At 51.1% G+C, this 24,606-nt stretch overlaps 2 protein-coding genes across 3 annotated transcripts in view; one reads left to right on the plus strand and one right to left on the minus strand.

Annotated features, from left to right (window-relative positions):
- DHX37 (DEAH-box helicase 37) overlaps positions 1 to 15,313 on the minus strand; it is a 43,022-nt gene extending 27,709 nt beyond the window's left edge. The window contains exons 1-6 of one of the 2 annotated variants that reach the window (XM_016924608.4): positions 15,073 to 15,313; positions 11,830 to 11,999; positions 8,253 to 8,365; positions 6,243 to 6,579; positions 3,089 to 3,237; positions 1,163 to 1,255 (exon numbers count right to left, since the gene is read on the minus strand). In XM_016924608.4, the coding sequence (XP_016780097.4) occupies positions 1,163 to 1,255; positions 3,089 to 3,237; positions 6,243 to 6,579; positions 8,253 to 8,365; positions 11,830 to 11,999; positions 15,073 to 15,178 (968 nt within the window). In that variant the 5' untranslated portion in view covers positions 15,179 to 15,313. The remainder of the gene's footprint in view (positions 1 to 1,162; positions 1,256 to 3,088; positions 3,238 to 6,242; positions 6,580 to 8,252; positions 8,366 to 11,829; positions 12,000 to 15,072) is intronic. The other variant, XM_016924607.4, reaches the window with a different exon arrangement.
- Positions 15,314 to 19,804: 4,491 nt separating this feature from the next.
- BRI3BP (BRI3 binding protein) overlaps positions 19,805 to 24,606 on the plus strand; it is a 39,934-nt gene continuing 35,132 nt past the window's right edge. Inside the window, exon 1 of the mRNA XM_016924609.4 lies at positions 19,805 to 20,186. Coding sequence (XP_016780098.3) covers positions 19,974 to 20,186 — 213 coding nt within the window. The 5' untranslated portion in view covers positions 19,805 to 19,973. The remainder of the gene's footprint in view (positions 20,187 to 24,606) is intronic.

A 24,606-nucleotide genomic window follows, 5' to 3' on the forward strand; every position in this document is an offset into this window, starting at 1 on the left:
CCAGTCCCCAAATTTTTATAATATTTAACAAGTCAAAAAGAGAATGAGGCAGCTTTTTCTAGACGCACGCTGACTATGCACAGAATTGTCCAGGAGGACGTGCAGGAGATGGGCAGTGGTGGCTGCTCCTGGAAAGGAGGCAGGGCATTGGGTGAGAAGGGGCCCCCAGTACTCCATCCCTGCCTTAGCTTCCTCCGAGCCTAACGTACAAAGACAACAAGTCCCCCAACTGGCATGCTGACCCGGGGGCTGGTGGCTCTGTCTGGTCCACCACCACGTCCTGAGAGCCCAGGACGGGCCTGGCACACTAGATGCTGCCTAGTAACATCTGCTGAGTGGGCAGATGAGGCAGGCTCTCACTCTGTGCTCTTTTGTGCCTTCTGGATTTTAGACCATGCTGGACATGTTAGACACAGGCCTCTGCATTATAAACATATGCTCCCAGCCATTGTAAAGCAAGTGCTATATCTGCCTGTTCAAGGCTGCTTTCCAAAGCAAGTCCTACAGACCTACCGCCTGAAGATTTTTTTTTTTTTTGAGACAGAGTATCACTCTTCTTGCCCATGCTGGAGTGCAATGGTGCGATCTTGGCTTACGGCAACCTCTGCCTCCTGGGTTCAAGTGATTCTCCTGCCTTAACCTCCCGAGTAGCTGGGATTACAGGCATGTGCCACCACACCTGGCTCATTTTGTATTTTTAGTAGAGACAGGGTTTCTCCATGTTGGTCAGGTTGGTCTCGAATTCCCGACCTCAGGTGATCTGCCCGCCTTGGCCTCCCAAAGCGCTGGAATTACAGGCGTGAGCCACCACACCCGGCCAAGATTTTGTACTTTAGAACCTTGAGTTTTAGATTAACCCGGCAATGCTAGGTACTAGCTCCGTGACTGCCTGCATCTGGCCCCCTGCTCTGTTCTTGAGCCCCTGGATGGGCCACTCTGTCCCCTCGGCACACTGTGCAGGATGTAAGCTTGCTTGGAGGCCCCCTGCTTGGGCAGGTCCTGGAAAGTTCTCTCCCACAATGATTCCCAGTGCTACATGCAGAGGTGACACTCCACCCAGCACCCTCGGCACAGATGCTGCTCACCTCCTCCTGGGCTTCCCACATCTGGGCAAGGCCACAGGACCACCCCATAGTCCGCCCCAGGGAAGTAGAGCCCTCACCGCTGGGACAGATTCATCTCCTTGGCCACTCGCTGGGACATGGCCACGGCGGCCACTCGGCGGGGCTCCGTGACACCGATGATGCTGTCTTCACTGGAGGAGGAAGAACATGGCCATCAACAGTGTGCAGCCCCACCTGTTCATCCCAAAGCCTCATGCAGTTCCACAGCAAGATTTGCCATACTGACCTGGCGCTCACCCAGGGGCGGTGGGAAACAGTGCCAGGCTGCACTACTTTTAACAGCAAACGGAACAGCCCAAAGGCCAACAACACATAGAAAACGGTTCGACATTCACCATGCAGCCGACACCAGGCAGCCGCTAGAAGGAACGGGGCCTGGGGGAACCAGGCTGGGAGCTCTGTTTACGCCAGTCAAGCATAAGCTCCTCCAGACACAGGAACCCGCCAAGCCAATGGGTGGCTGGTCCCAGCTCTGTGGGAACATTAACGCCACAGACCTGCAGCTGCTCTCCCTCGAAAGGCTGCTGACGGGGCTGGCCCTCGCTGGGTGCCTGAACCTGTACAACAGGAGAGCTCCTTCCATTCCCTGTAAATGCGGGGCCCACTGTGCCCAGCCTGTTTGTGCAAACAGGGTGGTTTATGCCGGACACCTGCTTTCCTTTTAGGCATCTAGGATTTCGTTCCTGCCAGGCAGGGCGGGCTTAGGCGACCCCAGTAACAGCCGTGGACCCTGAATCTCTAACAAGCTTCCCTGGTGGAGGATAGTTCCTGTATGGCCACAGGTGGCTACTGGAGAATCCAGTGCGTCCTGTGTGAGTCCACCAGGAGGGGAATCTGGAAGCTGGAGCTGGGCTTCCCCAGAACACCCCAGGTACCACTGCCCTCTGCTGACCGCGTCCTTCGCTGTAATATACCATAGCCATGTGCAGGGTAACATGCTGAGTCCTGGGAGTCCCCGGTCAATCACCGAACCTGAGCATGGTCTTGGGGACCCCAACACACATGGGTCAAAAGTGCCAATAGCAGGCTACACAGTGAAAATAGTAAGCACAGGCTGGGCGGGGTGGCTCACACCTGTAATCCCAGCACTTTGGGAGATCGAGGTGGGTGGATCACATGAGGTCAGGAGTTTGAGACCAGCCTGACCAACACGGTGAAACTCTGTCTCTTGGCCGGGCACAGTGGCTCATGCCTGTAATCCCAGCACTTTGGGAAGCCGAGGCAGGCGGATCACGAGGTCAGGAGATCGAGACCATCCTGGCTAACATGGTGAAACCCCGTCTCTACTAAAAATACAAAAAAATTAGCTGGGCGTGGTGATGGGCGCCTGTAGTCCCAGCTACTCGGGAGGCTGAGGCAGGAGAATGGTGTGAACCCGGGAGGCGGAGCTTGCAGTGAGCCGAGATCGCGCCACTACACTCCAGCTTGGGCAACAGAGTGAAACTCCGTCTCAAAAAAAATAATAATAAAAAGAAAAAAGAAAAAAAAAAGAAACCCTGTCTCTACTAAAAATACAAAAATTAGCTGGGTGTGGTGGCGGGCGCCTGTAATCCCACCTGTTCAGGAGGCTGAGGCAGGAGAATCGCTTGAACCCGGGAGGCGGAGTTGCAGTGAGCCAAGATCACACCACTGTACTCCAGCCGGGGTGACACAGCGAGACGCTGTCTCAAAAAAAAAAAAAAAAGGAAAAAAGAAAATAGTAAGCACATAGCTCTACGTGCCAGGAATTAAGTGTGCTATGCAAGTTCACTCACTTAATCCACACGACAACCTTGTGAAGTAGGCGCTATTATTCTCATCTCACAGCTGGGGCCCAGAGAGGTTAAGTAGCTTGTCTGAAGTCACACAGCATGCACAGGGCAGATCCAGGATTGGATCCTGGGGAGCCCAGGCTCTTATCGACCTTTCAGGGCATCTCCAGTGTCACTGAGGGACCCAGAGAGAACCCGGTGTCCAGCCCCTACCTGCTGAAGCCTGCTTCATAGAGAAACTGAGGCACCTGTGTGGTCTTCCCGCTGCCGGTCTCACCACACACGATGACGATGGGGTGCTCGGCCACAGCCTCCATGATTACTTGCTCTTCGGAGAGAATTGGGAGCTTCAGCCGTTCCTCCTGGAAGGAGAGGAAGTCAGCACTTAGGGAGCAGCAAGACTATAGACAGTGATGGGACCTCCAGGAAGGTGGCAGCTGACACATGGGTGCTGAACAGATGTGCCTGCTGGGGAACAGAGGCCCTGACAGCTGGGGAGGGGACCAGGAGCCATGGTCCAGGAGAGACAGAGACAGGGATCACATCCTTCAGGACGCCAGGACTGACATCCCCAGGCACAGCTTGGGTGGGGCAGAGCAGTCTCTCAGAGATATGGGAACCCTCGGCTGTTGCTGGCAGGAGTCTCAATTGACGGCCCAGCCACTTCGATAAATAATCTGGTGCAAATTTTCTCAAAGTTAAGATGTGTGGCCCTGCAGTTCCTCTCCTAGGTACATATTCCAGAGCAGGGGCTTTCTACATTTTTTCCTGTGACTCATGGAAAGAAACACATTTTATATCATGACTCAGTACACACACAGGCATGTATATGTATCATATATGGAAGGAACAGTTCTGTGAAACATGGCTCACCCTAAGGTGTATGCAATGGCGCGATCTCGGCTCACTGCAACCTCTGCCTCCCGGGTTCAAGCGATTCTCCCGCCTCAGCCTCCCGAGTAGCTGGGATTACAGGCACATGCCACCACGCCCAGCTAATTTTTGTATTTTTAGTGGAAATGTGGTTTCACCAGGTTGGCCAGGCTGGTCTTGAACTCCTGACCTCAGGTGATCTGCCCACCTCGGCCTCCCAAAGTGCTGGGATTACAGGCATGAGCCACCATGCCTGGCCAACAAGCTCATATTCTTAATTTTTGTTCTATTTCTATTCTATTTTATTCCACTTGTTGTATTTATTTACTTTTTGAGACAGAGTTTCACTCTTGTTGTCCAGGCTGGAGCGCAATAGTGTGATCTTGGCTCACTGCAACCTCCACCTCCTGGGTTCAAGTGATTCTCCTGCCTCAGCCTCCTGAGTAGCTGGGATTACAGGCACCCACCACCATGCCCGGCTAATTTTTGTATTTTCAGTAGAGACGGGGTTTCACCACGTTGGCCAGGCTGGTGTCAAACTCCTGACCTCAGGTGATCCACCCGCCTCGGCCTCCCAAAGTGTTGGGATTACAGGCGTGAGCCATCGTGCCTGGCCTCCATTTGTTTTTTTAAAAAATATGAGGCCAGGCATGATGGCTCACGCCTGTAATCCCAGCAACTTGAGAGGACAAGGCAGAGGATTGCTTGAGGTCAGGAATTCAAGACCAGCCTGGGCAACATAGCCAGACTCTGTCTCTACAAAAACATAAAAATAAAAAAGTTAGCCAGGCATGGTGGCACATATCTGTAGTGCCAGCTACTCAGGAGGCTGAGGTGGGAGGACCGCTTGAGCCCAGGAGGTAGAGGCTGCAGTGAACTGTGATCACACCACTGCACTCCAGCCTGAGTAACAGAACAAGACACTGTCTCAAAAAAAAAAAAAAGAAAAGATTAAAAGCTACTCAATTCATGACCCAGAGATGGCTATCACGTCATTTGCAAACACTGCCCAAGAGAAACTTCTGCACATGCGCTCATAGGAGAGGGACAAGAACGTTTAAAACAGCAGTGAAGGCCAGTCATGTGCTCATGCCTGTAATCCCAGCACTTTAGGAGGCCAAAGTGGGCAGATTGCCTGAGTTTGGGAGTTGCCTGAGCTTGGGAGTTCAAGACCAGCCTGGGCAACATGGCAAAACCCCGTCTCTACAAAAAAAATACAAAGTTAGCCAAGCGTAGTAGCGTGTGCCCACAGTCCCAGGCTCTTTGGGAGGGTGAGGCAGGAAGGTCACTTGAGCCTCGGAGGCGGAGGTTGCAGTCAGCTGAGATCAAACCTCTGCACTTTAGCCTGGGTGACAGAGTGAGACCCTGTTTCAAACGAACAAACAACAAAAACAGCAGTGAAGATAACAGCAAAAAGCTAAAACAACCAACTATCCAGCAACAGAATACTCATCCTGCGCTATATTCACACCGTGGAATACTCGATAGCAGTGGGGAAAAAGTAAATGAGCCTCAGCTGCCTGCATCAACATGGATGTATCCCAAGATATAATGCTGAGTAACAAAAAAGCAAACTGGAATAACGTAAAGGACATGATGCCACTTTTAAATACAGGCAAACCTACGGTATGTATTGCTTAGGAATATGGACAGGATACGAATAGGGAAAAATTCACAAAGAAAAGCAGGAACTGAAGTCCCAAGGGATGGCAGGGACACGGGATGGAGGAGGCCAAGCCCCTGAGTGACCGCGCGGAGCAGAACCCCACACCCTCCTTGCCACCAGATGGCACTGGGTGATGACATCACCTAGAAGCAAACGTTTGTGGTGTGAAGCCACTGGCACTTTGGGGTCATTTGCTAGAGCGGTCAGCTTACCCTGATGAAGACTTATAAAAGCAGAAAAATGTACTTAGAAGCAGGATCCCAATTCCATTCAACAGCCAACATTACTCCTCTAGGGATCCAGAGTTCCTACGTGGGCTGTGGGCTTTCCATGCCCCAAATCCTTTCATTGTCATCACAACCCAGTGAGACACTCATTGTACCAGGAAGGAAACAGGCACAGAGAGGGGGAGCCCCTTCAGTAGCCGGAATATTCCCATTTTACAGATGCGCGGGAAGTGAGCTGGAGAGCAGGGGAATCAGCACTTCATTTCGGGTCAACTGATTCACAGCCCAAACTCTTGTCTGGATCGGGGCAGCCCAGGCCAGGCCCGCTGGTCAGAGGGCAGTGGCGATGAAGCTACTGCCACCGACCTCCAGGGCCCCGAGCCTGCCAGGCGTGCCGCCAGACACCCGCCCTGCACTGTGATCCTCCTCGCGCACCAATCCCTGCCACAGCCTCAAGGGAGGTGCAGTCACTCTCCCCTTTCCCAGATGGGGACATGGAGGCACAGAGAAGGGATGCCCTTGCCCCACTTCACCAGGACGCCCTCTGTGCGCCCCTTGCCCGCTAACCTAGATTCTTAATCACAAACACGGGGTGGCGAACCTGCATTTCCGGGGAGCGGTTCACAGGGATGAAGACGGCGGGCTTAGCCAGGGCCCTGGGCAGTGGTGGGGCTGCAGCTGGAGGAGGAGGAACAGTCATCCCAGCCGGCACGGGCTGACTGCTGGGTGCTGGAGCTGGCGGCAGAGGTGCCACGGTGGTCCCCACACCAGCCTCAGCCGGCTCAGCAGCTGGGTCCTCGTCCAGCTCCGACTCCTCCTCCAGCTCCGATTCCGACTCCTCCTCCTCCTCAGCTGAGGGCCAGCGGCGACGCTTCCGGTGGGCACCGCTGAGGCTGCTGATCTTCTCCTGGCCCGGGGCTACCACCTCGTCAGCCTTCCTGTTGAGATAGCAGAGACTTCAGGCACAGAGGCCCCACCTCAATCCCAGAGGTCAGGACTCCAAGGCCACACCCCTTTCTGCCTCAGGGACTTTGCACCTGCTGTTCCACTCCCTGAAATGCCCTTCCTGCAGATACCTCCTCTCACTCCACTTAAGCCTCTGATTAAGCACTAGCTGTCAGGGAGACTCCCTGACCACACACAGACCCCACATCTCTCCCTTCTCCCTCCACCTCGCTCTTCCCTGCTTCATTTTCTGCTCAGTGCTTCCCAGCGCGGGACACAGATGCACTCACCTGATGACTTCCCACGATTACATCTCCCGCCATGACACTGGGAAGCTCCTTAAGAGAAAGGACTTTATTTCTGTGCACTGCTCTATCCCCAGGGCCTAGCGGAGAGCCTGGGACAGTCTCTGCACTCGATAAACAGTCACTAACTGACAGTGCTCACAGGCACCAGTCAGGCCTCATGTAAATGAGCAGCATAGGCTGAGGAGACCACAGAGTGGGGTGGGACTGGGTGGGAGGGGCACACAGGCCATTTAAGGGTCAGCAGCTTGGTGGGGACACTGCTGGTGTGGCCGGATCGTCCAACTAGTCGAGACTAGGTGGGAACATGAATTCACCTTGTCGCCCAGGACGGAGTGCAGTGGTGCAATCACGGCTCACTGTAGCTTCAACCTCCCAGGCTCAGGTGATCCTCCCACCTCAGCCGCCAGAGTAGCTGAGACCACAGGCATGAGCCATCATGCCCAGCTAATTTTTGTATTTTTAGTGGAGACAGGGTTTCACCATGTTGGCCATGCTAGTCTCAAACTCCTGACCTCAGGTGATCCACCCGCCTCGGCCTCCCAAAGTGCTAGGATTACAGGTATGAGCCACGGCACCCTTCTGGCTTGGTTGTTCTAAGCCACCGCTGTTTGCAGTAATTTGTTATGGCAGCGCCAGGAAGCTAACATATTGGCAAACAGCACTCATGCCTTAAAAAACGACACAAACCAGTCGGGCGCGGTGGCTCACGCCTGTAATCCCAGCACTTTGGGAGGCCGAGGCGGGCAGATCACCCAAGGTTGGGAGTTCGAGACCAGCCTGACCAACATGGAGAAACCCCGTCTCTACTAAAAATACAAAATTAGCCGGGCTTGGTGGTGCATGCCTGTAATCCCAGCTACTTGGGAGGCTGAGGCAGGAGAATCGCTTGAACCTGGGAGGTGGAGGTTGCGGTGAGCTGAGATCACGCCATTGCACTCCAGCCTGGGTGACAAAGCAAGACTCTGTCTCAAAAAAAAAAAAACAAAAAAAAACACAACACAAACCAAACCAAACCCACTGATGGGCCAAATCCAGCCCTTGACCACCTAATGGCAATTTCTGGCCTAATCAGCTGCACAAAAGCTGGAAGAGCTGTAACAAGGGACTCTACACCACAGGAAAACACCGACATCACTGGAGCGAGAAACTTTGCTGTCCTGTGTGTCGCAGAAGGTTCAGCAGCAACTGTGGCCTTTACCCACTAGAGGCATTTAGGATGACAATGAATTTTCAGCCACTCAGGCCACCATAAAGGTATTTTCTCAAATGTTCCACCCCCAGAGGACCCCATAACCTGTGCGCCCTCCCTAGGGGGCCCTGGAGGGAGGGCAGGGTTAGGAAAGGACTGGCCAACTCACTCTTTGGTGTGGTACATGCGGTCCCCAGTGCCTAGCTTGGAAGTGGTATAAAAGAGTCTCATCTCAGCTTCGGAAGCCTGGACTTCACTCAGCTTCTGTAGCATCTCTGCTCGCTGGGAAAGGAAACGAGTGTGTTATGCATTTGCCATCACGACCCTCTCTTAAGAAGGGAAGTGAGACTCTAATAAAATTTCAGCATCATTAACACCTGGAGTCTTTAAAAATCGGCGGTCAAATTGCAATTCTACTGGTGCATGGTGTTCTTCCATCAACAGACACAGCAAGCTGGCTTTTTTAACCCCTTTTACAGAATCTGGGGTTGTATAAATGAGGTTCTCTGCAGCAGGGTATCACAGTAGAAGATTATGGCCCACCAGATGTCCATCAACAGGAGATGAATAAAGCACAGCTCAGTCATGTACAGCAGTGCTCCCTAGCTGCTCTGAGGAAGGAGGCGGCTTTGTGTGTCTGATGTGAATTGGTCCCCGAGCTACCCTGAGCAATGCTGTGTGCAGGGGGTGTACCCAGTTGGCTTCTTTTAGTTGGGTGAGGGTTTCGTGAGTTTTTACTTTATTGTTCTTGTAATTATACATATAGGTTTTATACACACTTCTTTTGAGACAGAGTGTCGCTCTGTCACCCAGGCTGGAGTGCAGTGGTGCGATCTCGGCTCACTGCAAGCTCTGCCTCCCGGGTTCACGCCATTCTCCTGCCTCAGCCTCTCCAAGTAGCTGGGACTACAGACGCCCGCCACCATGCCTGGCTAATTTTTTGTATTTTTAGTAGAGACGGGGTTTCACCGTGGTCTCGATCTCCTGACCTCATGATCCGCCCGCCTCGGCCTCCCAAAGTTCTGGGATTACAAGCATGAGCCACCGCACCCAGCCTACACACTTCTATGTGTGTATTACACACACACACACACACACAGAACAAGGTATAGCACAGCGGGAAAGCACCCTAAATAGGATTTAAAAAGGACACACTGACCAGGCACAGTGGCTCACGCCTGCAATCTCAGCACTTTAGGAGGCCGAGGCGGGTGGATCACCTGAGGTCAGGAGTTCAAGACCAACCTAACCAACATGGTGAAACCATGTGTCTACTAAAAATACAAAAATTAGCCGGGCATGGTGGCGCATGCTTGTGGTACCAGCTACCCGGGAGGCTGAGGCAGGACAATGGCTTGAACCTGGGAGGCAGAGGTTGCAGTGAGCTGAGATCATACCACTGCACTCCAGCCTGGGCAACAGAGCAAGACCTTGTCTCCAAAAAAAAAAAAAAGAACACGCTCACAGGTGAGTAAGTCTTCCCCCTACTAAGGCTCTGGGGACTGCCCATCCACGGCTGCTGGAGAGAGACCCTCAAGCCTCCTGATGTGAAGACACAGCTCCCACGTGCAGTGGCCTCACCAAAAGTCAAACTTGATTCTCATGAAGGCTCCAGGTCAGGGTTCCTCAATCTCAGCACTATTGACATTTAGGGCCAAATAAGTTTTTGTTTTTCTGTGCATTACAGGCTGTTAACAGCATCCCATGGCTCCACCCGCCAGACGCCAGCAGCACTCCCAAGTTGTCACAGCCCAAAATGTCTCAAGACACTGCCAAATGTCCCTGGGGCAGCGGGGGGCGGCGCGCAAAACTGTCCCGGATGACAGTCACTGCTACAGATCCAAATACTAATGTACAAAAAACTCAGATGGCAGAGGAGCATGTTTAAAATAAAATTTTAAGGCTGGGCGCAGTGGCTCACGCCTATAATCCCTGCACTCGGGGAGGCCGAGGCAGGTGGGTCACTTCAGGTTGGGAGTTCAAGACCAGCCTGACCAACATGGAGAAACCCTGTCTCTATTAAAAATAACAAAGTTAGCCGGACGTGGTGGTGCATGCCTGTAATCCCAGCTACTCGGGAGGCTGAGGCAGGAGAATCGCTTGAACCCGGGAGGTGGAGGTTGCGGTGTGCCGAGATCATGCCATTGCACTCCAGCCTGGGCAACAAGAGCAAAACTCCATCTCAAAAAATAATAAAATAAAATAAAAATTTAAAAATCCAGAAGGTAGGAAACTGTAAGACAAACAACAAATAAACTACAATGGGAAAAAAAAACAAGAAAAGGGTGAGGAGTATCCATGAAACAACAGGAAATTTAACCACTTGATAGATGTTTGATATTAAAATAAAAGATTAGGTGTGCTAATGGTATTCTGGTCATTTTTAAAAGTCTCTACTTATAGAGATACAAATTGAAATATTTATGGATATAATGCTATGTATAGTGGGTTAAATGGCAGCCTCCCTCAAAGACGTGTTCGTATCCCAGAACTTGCGAACGTGACCCTATTTGGAAAAAGGTTTTGTAGATGTAATTACGTAATTACGTGAAGGATCTCAAGATGAGATGATCCTGAGTATCTGAGCGCGACCTAAATCCAATGAGAAGCGCCCTTCGAAGAGACACACGGAGGAAAGGCCGAGGGAAGAGGGAGGCAGAGATTGGAGTGACGCAGCCACAAGCCAAGGGAACGCCTGGAGCTGCCAGAAGCAGGAAGAGGCCAGGAATGACCCTCCCCTGAGCCCAGTGAGGAGCACCGCCCTGCCAACACCTTGATCTCGGACTTCTGGCCTCCTAAGCTGGGAAGGAACAAATTTCTATTGTCCTAAGCCCCTCAGTTTGTGGTCATTTGTATGACATCCCCAGGAAACTAGTACAGATTCACTGTATGTGGGATTTGCTTCAAAGTGACCCAGGGGTGGGAAAGTGACCAGCAGTGGAGATAATCCAAGATTGACCAGGGGCTGATCAATGTTGGAGCTGACGATGGGCACATGGGAGTTCATCATACTGTTCTCTTTACTCTTGCAAATGTTTGGATTTCCCTTGCAAATGTTTGAATTTCCCATGACAAACTTTTTTCCTCTATGAAAAAATTAAGGTTGGCCGGGCATGGTGGTTCACGCCTATAATCCCAGCACTTTGGGAGGCCGAGGCGGGCGGATCACGAGGTCAGGATATCAAGATCATCCTGGCTAACATGATGAAACCCCGTCTCTACTAAAAATACAAAAAAAAAAAAAAAAAAATAGCCTGACGTGGTGGCACGCGCCTGTAATCCCAGCTACACAGGAGGCTGAGGCAGGAGAATCACTTGATACCAGGAGAACCCAAGATCATTTCACTGCACTCCAGCCTGGGCAACAGAGCAAGACTCCATCTCAAAAAAAAAATTTTTTTTTAAGGTTTGGTAGAGCCAGAAAAGATGTCGGGGGTGGGGGAACAAAACAAAAAAGAAAAAAAAATTAAATTTAAATTAAAAAAAAAAAAGAAGAAAAAACAAGGAAAAAAGTTTGACATTCTCTCGAATAGTTCAGTTCAGTTCCTCTGCCATAGTAGCTGCATTTCAAGTGCTCAACAGCAATATGTGGTTAGTGGCTACTGCACTGGACCATGCACTGGAATTTTCCTCCTTCCAGAAAGTTCTATTAGTTGCACCACAGAGACACCCTCAGGAGGAGAGAGACCCCCCATCTCTCTCTATGCTAGAGAGCCACTTGCAGACCCTGCCCGAGTGGGGTGTACCTGGCTCTTTTTCTCCTTCTGTTCTAAGATTTTCTGCAGCACTTTCTTCTCCTTCTTGGTCAGAGGCTTCTTCTCCTTCTTCGACAGGGGAGGGGCTTTGGTCTTCTTTTTCTTCTTCCCCGGTAGAACGAGCGCGTTGCTTGCATCAACTCCCTTCAACGTGTCCTTGTCTGAAAGATCACAGTTATTAAGTCCCCATTCTCCTTGAGGTAGCTCTGGTCCCGCCTCCCATAGGCCCCCTGACCTGCATGGGGGCCTCCTGAGCCTGCACACAGGAACAGGGGGAACTGTGAGCTCAAATCTATTTTCATAACAATACTATGATGTTCTCAAGGCCGGGCGCAGGGGCTCATGCCTGTAATCCCAGCACTTTGGCATGCTGAGGCAGGTGGCTCACTTGAGGTCAGGAGCTCGAAACCAGCCTGGCCTATGTGGCAAAACCCTGTCTCTACTAAAAATACAAAAATTAGCCAGGTGTGGTGGTGGGTGCCTGCAATCCCAGCTATTTGGGAGGCTGACAGGAGAATCTCTTGAAACTGGGAGGTGGAGGTTGCAGTGAGCCGAGATCGTGCCACTGCACTCCAGCCTGGGCGACAGAGTGAGACTCCGTCTCAAAAAAAAAAAAACCAAAAAAAAATACTATGATTTTCTCTTGTTTTTTTGAGACGGTGTCTCACTTTGTCCCCCAGACTAGAGTGCAGTGGCGTGATCTCTGCTCACTTCAACCTCCGCCTCCCAGGTTCCAGCAATTCTCCCGCCTCAGCCTCCCGAGTAGCTGGGATTACAGGCATGTACCACCATGCCCCAGCTAATTTTTGTATTTTTAGTAGAGACGGGGTTTTACCATCTTAGACAGGCGGTCTCAAACTCCTGACCCCAAGTTAGCCACCCGCCTCAGCCTCCCAAAGTGCTGGGATTACAGGCGTGAGCCACTGCGCCCAGCCTGATGTTGTAAGAGTGTACGGTGGGGCCGGGCGCGGTGGCGCACGCCTGCAATCCCAGCACTTTGGGAAAATCACCTGAGGCCAGGAGTTGGGGACCAGCCTGGCCAACATGGCAAAACCCTGTCTCTACAAAAAATACAAAAACTAGCCAGGTGTGATGGCATGCACCTATAATCCCAGCTACACGGGAGGCTGAGGCACGAGAACTGCTTGAACCCGGGAGGTGGAGGTTGCAGTGAGCAGAGATCACGCCACTGCACTCCAGCCTAGGCGACAGAACAAGCCTCTATTTCAAAAAAAAAAAAAAGAAAGAAAGTATATAGTGGACTGGGCTAAGTTTCTGTCATATCTATTTCTAAACATAATAGTTTGAAAGTATACAATCTAGACAATTTTAGAAAAATTCAGTTATCACATCACTCCACCAACTGCAGAATCTTAGGTAAGACAGACCTTAGCAAGTACCTGTGTCTGCCTGACGTCTGATGCTGGGGTTTGCTCTCTGGTGTTCCTGTGTGGGGAGGATCTGATTCTTTGATTAACCGTTCGGTTTCTACGTCTTTATGTTACAAAGAGGACAGGTTTTGTGACCCTAATTAATTAAGTACAATGGGCTGGGTGCGGTGGCTCACGCCTGTAATCCCAGCACTTTGGGAGGCCGAGGCAGGCAGATCACCTGAAGTCAAGAGATTGTGCCACTGCACTCCAGCCTGGCGACAGAGCAAGGCTCCATCCCAAATAAATAAATAAATAAAAGAAGGTAATCTGAGTCATGTTCTTATGAGATTCCTCTGGCCCCTGAAAAAGGCAGGGATACATGGAAATGTCCTGTTCTGATGTGAGAAACAACTTTCCCCAAATCTCTGGGTCTGAGAGACCTCAGCCCCTCTGCTCAGGTGGTCCAGTTCCAAGTGTCAGCCCAGTGTCTACGGCTGTCTTTGAGGTGCCATCCTGAATTGTCACTGCCATCATAACGGTTGTCACCTGTCCCGGGAGACACCCCACCTCTGTAACCTTTCTTTATTTTTCAAAGCAACATATTTTCCCAAATTACCATCTCCAAAACTCTGATAGGAGGTAAGACGGCTACTACAGGTTAAATATCCCTTTCCAGAAATGCTAGGAACCAGACGTGTTTTAGATTTAGGAATATCTGTATTCTATTCACTGGTTGAGCATCCCTAATCTAAAAATTTGAAATCTGGAATGCTCCAATGAGCATTTCCTTAAGTGTCATGTTGACACTCAAAAACTTTTGAATTTTGGAGTATTTTGGATTAAGGCTGCTCAACGTGTGCTACTGGTCCCATTCTGCAGATATGAAAACGAAGGCACAGAGATGTTAGGGGATCTGCCTCAACTCCCAGCCTGTCTGTGGAACTTTTTTTTTTTTTTGAGATGGAGTCTCGCTGTCTCACCCAGGCTAGAGTACAGTGGTGCGATCTTGGCTCACTGCAACCTCCGTATCCTGGGTTCAAGCCATTCTCCTGCCTCAGCCTCCCGAGTAGCTGGGACTACAGGTGCCCACCACCACGCCTCCTCTGCTCTAAACGCTCCCATGGCTGCCTTCTCCCATAGAGAAAAAGCCCCAGTCCTCGCCAAGACTGCAGTCCAGGCCCAACCTGCCCTGGGCCCCTGTTTTTTCTCTCATCTCCAGGCAGCCACTCAGGTCTCCTTCAGATCTTGACTCTAACAGAGTGATGTCTTCTCCAGCAACTCTATGGGATGCTGCAACCCACCTAATGGCCTCTTCTGTTTTATCTGCTCACTGTAGCCACAGAAATTTCTATATGTTTATTCTTTGCCTGTCTCCTCCTATACAGCAGGTAAACTCAGGGATTTTCTAAAAATCTCCCTTTCTGCTATGTCTCCAGTGCCTAGAATAGTGCCTGGCATGTAATAAGGGCTACTCCTAAAAAGGGGTCTGAGAGAAATGTCAGCCAGCCTGGAGCTGAGCAGACAAGACTGGGCTGAAAATACACATTTGGGGGTCGCTGGAGATTATAAAGAGATTATAATCGAAGTCATGGGAACGGATGGAACTACTCCTATTTTTTTTGCCAAATTCTCCATGTTACTATTTGAGGGCGAGAGAAATCCCGGGTATTCCATATACACTGTTAAAACTAGGCTGTCACTAAGCCCCTCTCCTTTGGATCATCTGGAATGGGGGTCCCATTCCCCCATTCCAGATGATCCATCCCACCCCTCTGGGATCCCCACCCGAGAGTCCTGGAGGCAGGGCACAGGCCGCCCTGGGAAATCCCCGAAATCCAGCCCCCGTCCGGGGATGTCTTACCCTCCAGTTCCAGCTGCACAGGGGGCGGCTCGGGGGGGCCCTTCGAGGGGCCGGGGCCCGCCTGCTGGCGCCCCTTGATGTTGTAGCGCCGGCGCAGCTTCCCCATGGCGACTAGGCCAGGGTGGGCGCTCCAGCGGGCCGGACGAGCAGAGCAATCCGAAACCCAGCCCACGTGGGTTCCCAGACCACCAACTCCGGCAGTGAGACTTCCGGGTTGCGTTATCGCGAGAGCTGTAACTGACTTTGCCGCTGAGGGGCGGGGTTGCAAGAGAAACCCAGCGAAGAGGAGAGGCGGAGCCGGGCCGGGCAGGGGGCGGGACTATTTAGAGAAGTAGGCGGGGCCTGAGGTCCCAGCGCAGGCCCGAGTTTAAGTCCTGGGCTGTTCTCGCTTGGGGTAGTCTAGGTTTAAATATGAATTATATCTACTGATACTAATTTGGCTGCTTGGGAGTGGAAGTGTTTTGCCACCTTTTAAAATATACCCCTCCCCCAGTACTCCAAACTTCTTCCCCCTAACCCTGGTTTGCGCATCTGTATTTTCTGATATTCCTACAAGAAACGTATTAGTCGTGTACTTTTAAAAAGACACCAGATATTTCCATCACAGGGATAGATGGAAGATCTAAAAGGAGGCCTCTACGGGCGCGGTGGCTCACGCCTGTAATCCCAGCACTTTTGGAGGCCGAGGTGGGTGGATCACGAGGTCAGGATTTCAAGACCAGCCTGGCCAAGATGGTGAAACCCCCGTCTCTACCAAAAATACAAAAAAAAATTAGCTAGGCCTGGTGGCAGGCGTCTGTAATCCCAGCTACTCGGGAGGCTGAGGCAGAGAATTGATTGAACCCGGGAGGTGGACGTTGCAGTGAGCCGAGACTGCACCACTGCACTTCAGCCTGGGCAACAGAGCTAGACTCTGTCTCAAAAAAAAAAAAAATACAGTTGTCTATTAGATAACTTTAAATTCCCATTACCGCATCACATTGTAACACACTGGGAAACAATGCATTATTATTATTATTATTGAGACAAGGTCTGGCTTTGTTGCCCAGGCTGGAGTGTAGTGGAGCAATCTCGGCTCACTACAACCTCTGTCTCCCGGGTTTAAACGATTCTCCTGCCTGCCTCAGCCTTCCGAGTAGCTGGGACTACAGGTGCCCGCCACCACCCCCAGCTAGTTTTTGTATTTTAGTAGAGATGGAGTTTCACCATGTTGGCCAGGCTGGTCTCAAACTCCTGACCTCAGGTGATCTGCCTGCCTCGGCCTCCCAAAGTGCTGGGATTACAGGCGTGAGCCACCGCGCCCGACTTTTTTTTTTTTTTTTTTTTGAGAGATAAGATCTCACCCTGTGGGCCAGGCCAGAGTGCAGTGGTGCAATCACCACTCGCTGCAGCCTTGACCTGTCCTCCCACCTCAGCCTCCTGAGTAGTTAGGACTACAGGCACACACCACCATGACCAGCTAATTTTTCTATTTTTTTGTAGAGATGGTGTCTCCCTATGTTGCTTAGACTGGTCTCAAAATTCTGGGCTCAAGGGATCCGCTTGTCTCGGCCTCCCAAAGTGCTGGAATTACAGGCATAAGCCACAGTGAAGGCCTTAATGAATGACATTTAAAAAAATCATAATTAGCGTATCAAATCTGTGGGGTTTTTTGTTTGTTTGCTTGTTTTTGTTTTTTTGAGACAGAAATCTCCCTCTGACGCCCAGGCTGGAGTGTAGCGGAGCAATCTCGGCTCACTGCAACCTCCACCTCTCGGGTTCAAGCGATTCTCCTGTCTCAGCCTTCCAAGTAGCTGGGATTACAGGCACCCACCAAGATGCCCATCTAATTTTTGTATTTTTAGTAGAGATGGGGTCTCACCATGTTGGCCAGGATGGTCTCAAACTCCTGACATCAAGTGATCGGCCCACCTTGGCCTCTCAAAATGATGAGATTACGGGCCTGAGCCACTGCACCCAGGCTCAAATCTGTGTTTTTATGGATTTTGTTGCTTAGGATGATAGTGATCTAAAGTTTCTTCTTTAAATATGTTTATTTAAATAAACTAAAAGTTTAAGAAACGTTTAAAAAATGTTAAGTGGGTAGTAGTACACTTGCCTATATTTCCTTCTAAAATGTAATATATCAGTGAATTACCTTCCAGAAGGTATAGACCATTCTAGACAGCAAGAAGAAGGCAGATACATAACAGCATGGATGGATCTCACAAATATAAAGTTGAACAAAAGCCGGGCGTGGTGGCTCACGCCTGTAATTCCAGCACTTTGGGAGGCCGAGGCAGGCGGATCACCTGAGGTCAGGAGTTTGAGACCAGCCTGGCCAACATGGCGAAACCTGTCTCCACTAAAAATACAAACATTAGCCGGGTGTGGTGGCGCATGCCTATAGTCCCAGCTACATGGAAGGCTGAGGCAGGAGAATGGCTTGAACCCCGGAGGCGGAGTTTGCAGTGAGCCAAGATCATGCCACTGCACTCCAGCCTGGGCAACAGAGCAAGACTCCGTCTCAAAAAATAAAAAAATAAATTAAAAAAAAAGTTGAACAAAAGAAGCCAACCCCCAGAGTACTGTGTGGTTCCATTTACATAAACTTCAAACACAGGCAAATGAATCCCCTAAATTTTAAGAGGAACATAGTGAATGCGAGGGGACAAAGGGAGGCTTTTGCGGGGGAACTGGTAATGTTTCGTTTCTTGATTTGGGTGCTGGTTACCTTGGGTATTCAGTTTGTGAAAATTCATAAAAATTTATATGATTGTGTATTTTTCTGTATGTTATACCTTAATTAAAAAGTTTATTGTTATTATTATCATTTTTTATAGAGATAGGTTTCACTATGTTGGCCAGGCTGGCCTTGAACTCCTGTGTTCAAGCAATCCTCCTGCCTTGGCCTCCCAAAACAAGCTTGTGCCACTACACCTGGCGTAAAAAAAGGTTTTTGTTTTGTTTTGTTTTGTTTTGTTTTTGGGACGGAGTTTCACTCTTGTTGCCCAGGCTGGAGTGCAGTGGCTTAGTCTCGGCTCACTGCAACCTCCACCTCCCAGGTTTAGGCGGTTCTCCTGCCTCAGCCTCCCGAGTAGCTGGGATTACAAGCAGGCACCACCATAACTGGCTCGTTTTGGTTTTTTTTTTTTTTGAGACGGAGTCTCCCTCTGTTGCCCAGGCTGGAGTGCAGTGGCACGATCTCGGCTCACTGCAACTTCCGCCTCCCGGGTTCATGCCATTCTTCTGCCTCAGGCTCTGAGTAGCTGGGACTACAGGCGCCCGCCGCCACGCCCGGCTAATTTTTTGTATTTTTAGTAGAGACGGGGTTTCACTGTGTTAGCCAGGATGGTCTCGATCTCCTGACCTCGTGATCCGCCCGCCTCGGCCTCCCAAATTGCTGACCTTGTGATCCGCCCGCCTCGGCCTCCCAAAGCGCTGGGATTACAGGCGTGAGCCACGGCGCCTGGCCTCATTTTGTATTTTTAGTAGAGACGGAGGGATTTCTCCATGTTGGTCAAGCTGGTCTCGAACTCCCGACCTCAGGTCGCCCGCCTCAGCCTCCCAAAGTGCTGGAATCACAGGCGTTAACCACCGCACCCGACCTACAAAAAAGTTTTTAAAAAGATAAACAATACAGGAAAAAATGTGTAAAGGACATGAATAGGTAATTCACAGAGAAGTAATTCAAATGGCCAATAAATCTATGAAAATCTTACTAGGAATCCAGAAAATGTAAATTCAAAAATAAGAGCATTTTGTATTCTTTGGATTGGCAAAAATTGAGTTTTATTTTCTTGGTTGTCTAAAAAAAATGTTGGTTAGACTTGATTTGTTTGATTTAGGATGCACACAAGGTCCTTGCATTGCATGGGTTATTATGGCTCTTAAGTCTTTAAAACCAATTATCCTCCTCTTCGCTCACCTTTTATGCCGCTTATTTATTGAACAAACTGGGTCGTTTGTTTGGTAGAATGCCCCACATGCTGGAGTTGGTTGGTTGCTTCTGCTGCTTCTAAGTTTTCCTTACCTGCCATATTTCCTGTAAACTGTAGGTTTGATCTAGAGGCCCCATCAGGTTCATGCTCAACTTGTCTTGGCAAGAATCCATCGCAGGTGGCGCTGGTACTTCCTGGCACTAAGATCGATTGGCGGGACCGGGACTTCGCGGCTTGGCCCCTCCATTTTCAAGTTCCCCGCCAAACCCTCGCCTCTTGGTTTTACCCAATTCTGATGATCATCGCGTGAATCCATCATTCTATTGAGGGGTGCCAAATACTTTTCGGATTCTCTCATTCATCCTCATGTATTAGCTGGACTTTGCTAAAAGAAAGTCCCTCCCCAACTATTTTGGGGCTCTGAAATACAGTTCATTCAGGAAGGGCAGGAGGATGCCTGATGCTTTCTTGTTATTTAAAATTTTCAGGATGAATGAGCTGATGCCCACGAGGGCCAATTTTGGGGTACCATTATAATACATTCAGGGAGATTACATATATGTCTATTTCATGTTTTTCAATCAGTTGCAGTCACTCTCCTGGTTGAAGCTGTTGCAAGTTTTACAGGCACGGGTTGCTTTTCCACGGATAAGTTAAAAAAGAGAATTTTTTTTTTTAAATGATGAGAAGCCGCACCGGGTCGGGGCAGGCTTCCGGGAGGCGGGCGCGGGGCCCCGGCGCCGGGTCGCCTTGGTCCCGCGCCGGGGGCGGGGCGCGGCGTGGGCTGGGCCGTGCGCCTTTGCGCGCGGGGCGGGGCGGGGCGGGTGGCGCAGCGGCGGCGGCGGCGGCGGCGGCGGCGGCTGTGGGTAAAGGCGCGGCGCGCGGTCCCCGAGCGCGCCAACCTTGCCCTAGCCGGAGCCCGCTGCGGCCCTGCGCACGGCCCTCACCCCGCATCGCGACCTCGCGCCCCGCCGGCCGAGCATGGGCGCGCGCGCCTCAGGCGGGCCCCTGGCCCGGGCCGGGCTCCTGCTGCTGCTGCTGCTGCTGCTGCTGCTCGGGCTGCTGGCCCCGGGCGCGCAGGGGGCGCGGGGCCGCGGCGGCGCGGAGAAGAACAGCTACCGCCGCACGGTCAACACCTTCTCCCAGAGCGTCAGCAGCCTGTTCGGCGAGGACAACGTGCGCGCCGCTCAGAAGGTGGGCGCCGGGCCCGCGCCCGCGGTCACCTTGCCCCGGTCGCCACGCACCTGGCTACCGGGGCCGACCTGGGAGGAGCGCGGCCTCCGGGGCTGCCCGCCCGGCCGGCGCGCGGGAAGAGGGGGTCCGGCCTGCGCCTCGGGGCCTGCCGCCTGCGGCCCCCGCCGGGCCTGACCAGTGCGGGTCTGGGCGGCCGGGCCTCGGGGCGCCCTCTCCTCTGCGCCGCGCTTCTCCTTGGACCTTGCCCCCGCGGTCGGCGCAGCCAGAGTCTCTGCCGGCTGCGCTGACGCCTGCCGCGCGTCTCATTCATTCATTCACCGCGTTTGAATGGCTCCTACTGTGAGCCAGGCAGCACACTGGCGCTCTCGGTCCCCACGCGGCTGCGCCCTCCCCAGCTACCCCGGGTTTGTCCTAGCCTCGCATCCCGACCCACTTCCCCTGGGACCTTCTGCCCCACTCCTCCTCCTGCTTTGAAGATACTTGGAGTTGTTTTTACTTTACAGGAAAAGAAGGGAGCAATGCTATTTGCTCGGTGGCTTTGGGAAACCGAGCACCTACTGTGTGCGGGGCCTTTCGCGTGGAGCCTTTTGTTTAGTTTGGGGAGGTCCCGGATCCTGCAGCCTCCTGGGAAGAGTGTTGAGTCCCAGGAGGATCGCAGGGGGTTTTCCCCAATTCCTGCTCTCTGGAGCTAGGTGCGACAGGGGTGCCATTCCGGGCCGAAGTCCGCCGACCAGCTCCTGAGAAGGAGGAAGTTACTGGGGACGGTTGTGTGTGGTATTGCGGTTCCTTTGCTGTTCCCTGGGGAGGAGGGGGCTCTTGCTTGCTGCCAGCCTTCCTGGGGTTTTGGAGTCAGAGAAGTTTGGGTTCAAGTTGGAGCTCTACCAGTTGGATGACTTTGGGGAAGTGACTTCACTTCTTTGAGCCTGTTTCTTTATTTGTTAAATGGGGATAGTAATCATTCCCCTTCATTGCGAGGTTGTAATTATGACTAGTTGGTACCTTCCTGGCCCAGAATCATGGCTAAAAAGTTAAAGTTTTCTGCTCATTGAGAGGGAGTGGGGAATAGAAGGGAATATGAAGGCCGAAATCAGATTGACTGCATGTTCTTACTGGATAACATGAAAGGTTAATTTGTTAGGAAAACGGTAAGTTTTGACCTCCCTCTCCTGTGGGCAGGGGCACCTCTTGCACAGGTGGGTCTGTGTCTTCATACATGTAGGGGAGAGAACGCTTTGTAGGTGGCCAAAGAGGGGCAAAGAAGCAGGGCTGAACGCCTGAATGTGGAAAGGTTGCCCTGGAGTCTGGCGGGGGAAAGGATCAGGGGTGTGAGTGCAGGGAGTCTCACTTACTTCCTCTTGATGCCGTTTCGGAGCTATTTGAAGGCAGAAATCATTTGTTTTAGAGCAAAAATAAGCCTGTCTTTTTCACGCAGGGTGACCACAGGATCCCCATGTCTCAACTGACGGTGGTTCCATGTGACAATCTAAGGCCAACAAACATGAAATACGAGTGGTTATTTAAGACTTTTACTTAAATAAGACAATCTGTATTCTGGCAGAGCATCTCCGAATCTGGGGGTCAGAGCTCTTCCTGCGCTAAACCGGGGTTTGTGCCTTTAATAGAGATACTAATGATTACTAAGTGCTTTTGTAGATAGAATAATCTTATGTAATCCTTAGAATGACCCTGTGCGGTAGGTACTGTTACTGTTCCCATTTGACAGATGAGGAAACTGAGACACAGAGCAGTGAAGTGGCTGGTTTCAGGTCAGATGAGTGGCAGAGCCAGGATGTGAACCTAGGCAGAGTGGACATGGAGCCCACATTAGTATCTCTCGCCTGTTTTCCTGCTTCATGACCCCTTCCCTGTTCCCCGAGTCAGTACAGCATCCAGAGGCTGACCTGACTTCTTTCCTTTTTGTTTTTTTGAGACGGGGGTCTGGCTCTGTTGCTCAGGCTGGAGTGCAGTGGCGTGATCTCGTCTCACTACAACCTCCACCTCCCAGGTTCAAGCGATCTTCCCCACTCACCCTCCCAAGTAGTTGGGATTACAGGTGTCCACCAGCATGCCTGGCTAAGTTTTGTATTTTTAGTAGAAAAGAGGTTTCACCATGTTGACCAGTCTGGTCTCAAACTCCTGACCTCAAGTGATCCTCCCGCCTCGGCCTTCCAAAGTGCTGGGATTACAGGTGTGAGCCATTGCACCTGGCCTGACTTATTTTATTTCCTGCTGAGTGTAGCCCACACTGGCCAGGCTTGGGGATATTGTTTTGTTAATTTTATGGTTTTTTTTAAAATTTAATCAATTAATTTATTTTTTGAGACGGACTCTTACTCTGTCACCCAGGCTGGAGTGCGTTGGCACGATCTTGGCTCACGGCAACGTCTGCCTCCTGGGCAAGCAATTCTCCTGCCTCAGCCTCCTGAGTAGCCGGGATTACAAGTGAGTAGCCGGGATGACAAGTGAGCACCACCACATCCGGCTAATTTTTTATGTTTTTGGTAGAGATGAGGTTTCATCATGTTGGCCAGGCTGGTCTCAAACTCCTGACCTCAAGTGATCTGCCGACCTCAGCCTTCCAAAAGTGCTGGGATTACAGGCGTAAGCCACCGTGCCCAGCCTGTTTTGTGAATTTTAAATAAAGGAAAACTGGGTCTGCTAGCAACTGTAGTTTTCAGCATGCCTGGGTTTACGAATTAGAGCCAAACCTGCTTTGTGAAGTTTAATGGTATTTAAAAAAACACCCCATAGTCTTTCTTTTTTTTTTTTTTCCGAGATGGAGTATTGCTTTGTCACCCAGGCTGGAATGCAGTGGTTCAGTCTTGGCTCATGGCAACCTCTGCCGCCCAGGTTCAAACAATTCTCCTGCCTCAGCCCCCTGAGTAGCTGGGATTACAGGCATGTGTGCCACCATGCCCGGCTAATTTTTGTATTTTTAGTAGAGATGGGGTTTCACCATGTTGGCCAGGCTGGTTTCGAACTCCTGACCTCGTAATCCGCCCTCCTCAGCCTCCCAAAGTGCTATGATTAGAGGCGTGAGCCACCGTGCCCGGCCTCCCATATTCTAATCTAGGACTTGTCTGAAATACCCCTATGACCATCCTGTTTGGAGCATAGGAACAGACATGAGTTTGAATCCTAGCTGTTTCTCACTCGCTCTGTGACCCTGAGCCAGTTGCTTTACTTCTCTTTTTTTTTTTGCTTTACTTCTCTTTTTTTTTTTTTTTGAGATGCAGTCTCGCTTCTTCTCCCAGGCTGGAGTGCAATGGCGAGCTCTCGGCTTACTGCAACCTCCACCTCCCGGATTCACGAAATTCTCCTGCTTCAGCCTCCCTACTAGCTGGGATTACAGGCAGAAGCCACCACGACCAGCTAATTTTTGTATTTTTAGTAGAGACAGGGTTTCACTGTGTTGGCCAGGCTGGTCTCGATCTCATGACTTCAGGTGATCTGCCTGCCTCGGCCTCCCAAAGTGCCGGATTTACAGACGTGAACCACCGTGCACCACCCAGTTGCTTTACTTATCTGTGTCCCATTTGTTCAGAGGAGATAAATTGGGGAATTAAAGGAGATTGGTTGGGCTGCACAATGCAAGGGACTGAATAAGCATTTAGTAAATGGTAGAATATTTCTATATGAAGGGAATTTGTCTGGTAGGAGGTAATAGACTTGTTAATTCCTTTAAAAATTATTAAGTGATGCCCTGGCATGGTGGCTCACACCTGTAATCCCAGCACTTAGGGAGGCCAAGGTGGGCAGCTCATCTGAAGTCAGGAGCTCGAGACCAGCCTGGTCAACATGGCGAAACCCTGTCTCTACTAAAAATACAAAAATTAGGCCAGGTGTGGTGGCTCACGCCTGTAATCCTAGCACTTTGGGAGGCCAAGGCGGATGGATCACCTGAGGTCAGGAGTTCAAGACCAGCCTGACCAACATGGTGAAAGCCCGTCTCTACCAAATACAAAAAATTAGCCAGGCGTGGTGATGCATGCCTGTAATCCCAGCTACTTGGGAGCCTGAGGCAGGAGAATCACTTGAACCCGGGAGGCGGCCGTTGCAGTGAGCCAAGATTGCACCATTGCGCGCGCCAGCCTGGGCAACAAGAGTGAAACTCCGTCTCAAAAAAAAAAAAAAAAAATTAGCTGGGCGTGGTGGTGCAAGACTGTAATCCCAGCTACTTGGGAGGCTGAGGCAGGAGAATAGATTGAGCCCAGGAGGCTGACGTTGCGGTGAGGTTGAGTCGCCCCACTGCACTCAAGCCGGGGGGACAGAGACTCCGTCTCAAAAAAAATTATTAAGCAACTTATACACATGTGTTCATAGCAACACTTTTTACGATAGCTAAAAAGTGGAAATATCCCAAATGTCTTATCAGCTGATGAAGGGATAAAATGTGATGTGTCTGTATAATGAAATATGA

This window comes from Pan troglodytes, chromosome 10, assembly GCF_028858775.2.
Source record: "Pan troglodytes isolate AG18354 chromosome 10, NHGRI_mPanTro3-v2.0_pri, whole genome shotgun sequence".
Taxonomy (NCBI): Eukaryota; Metazoa; Chordata; class Mammalia; order Primates; family Hominidae; genus Pan; species Pan troglodytes.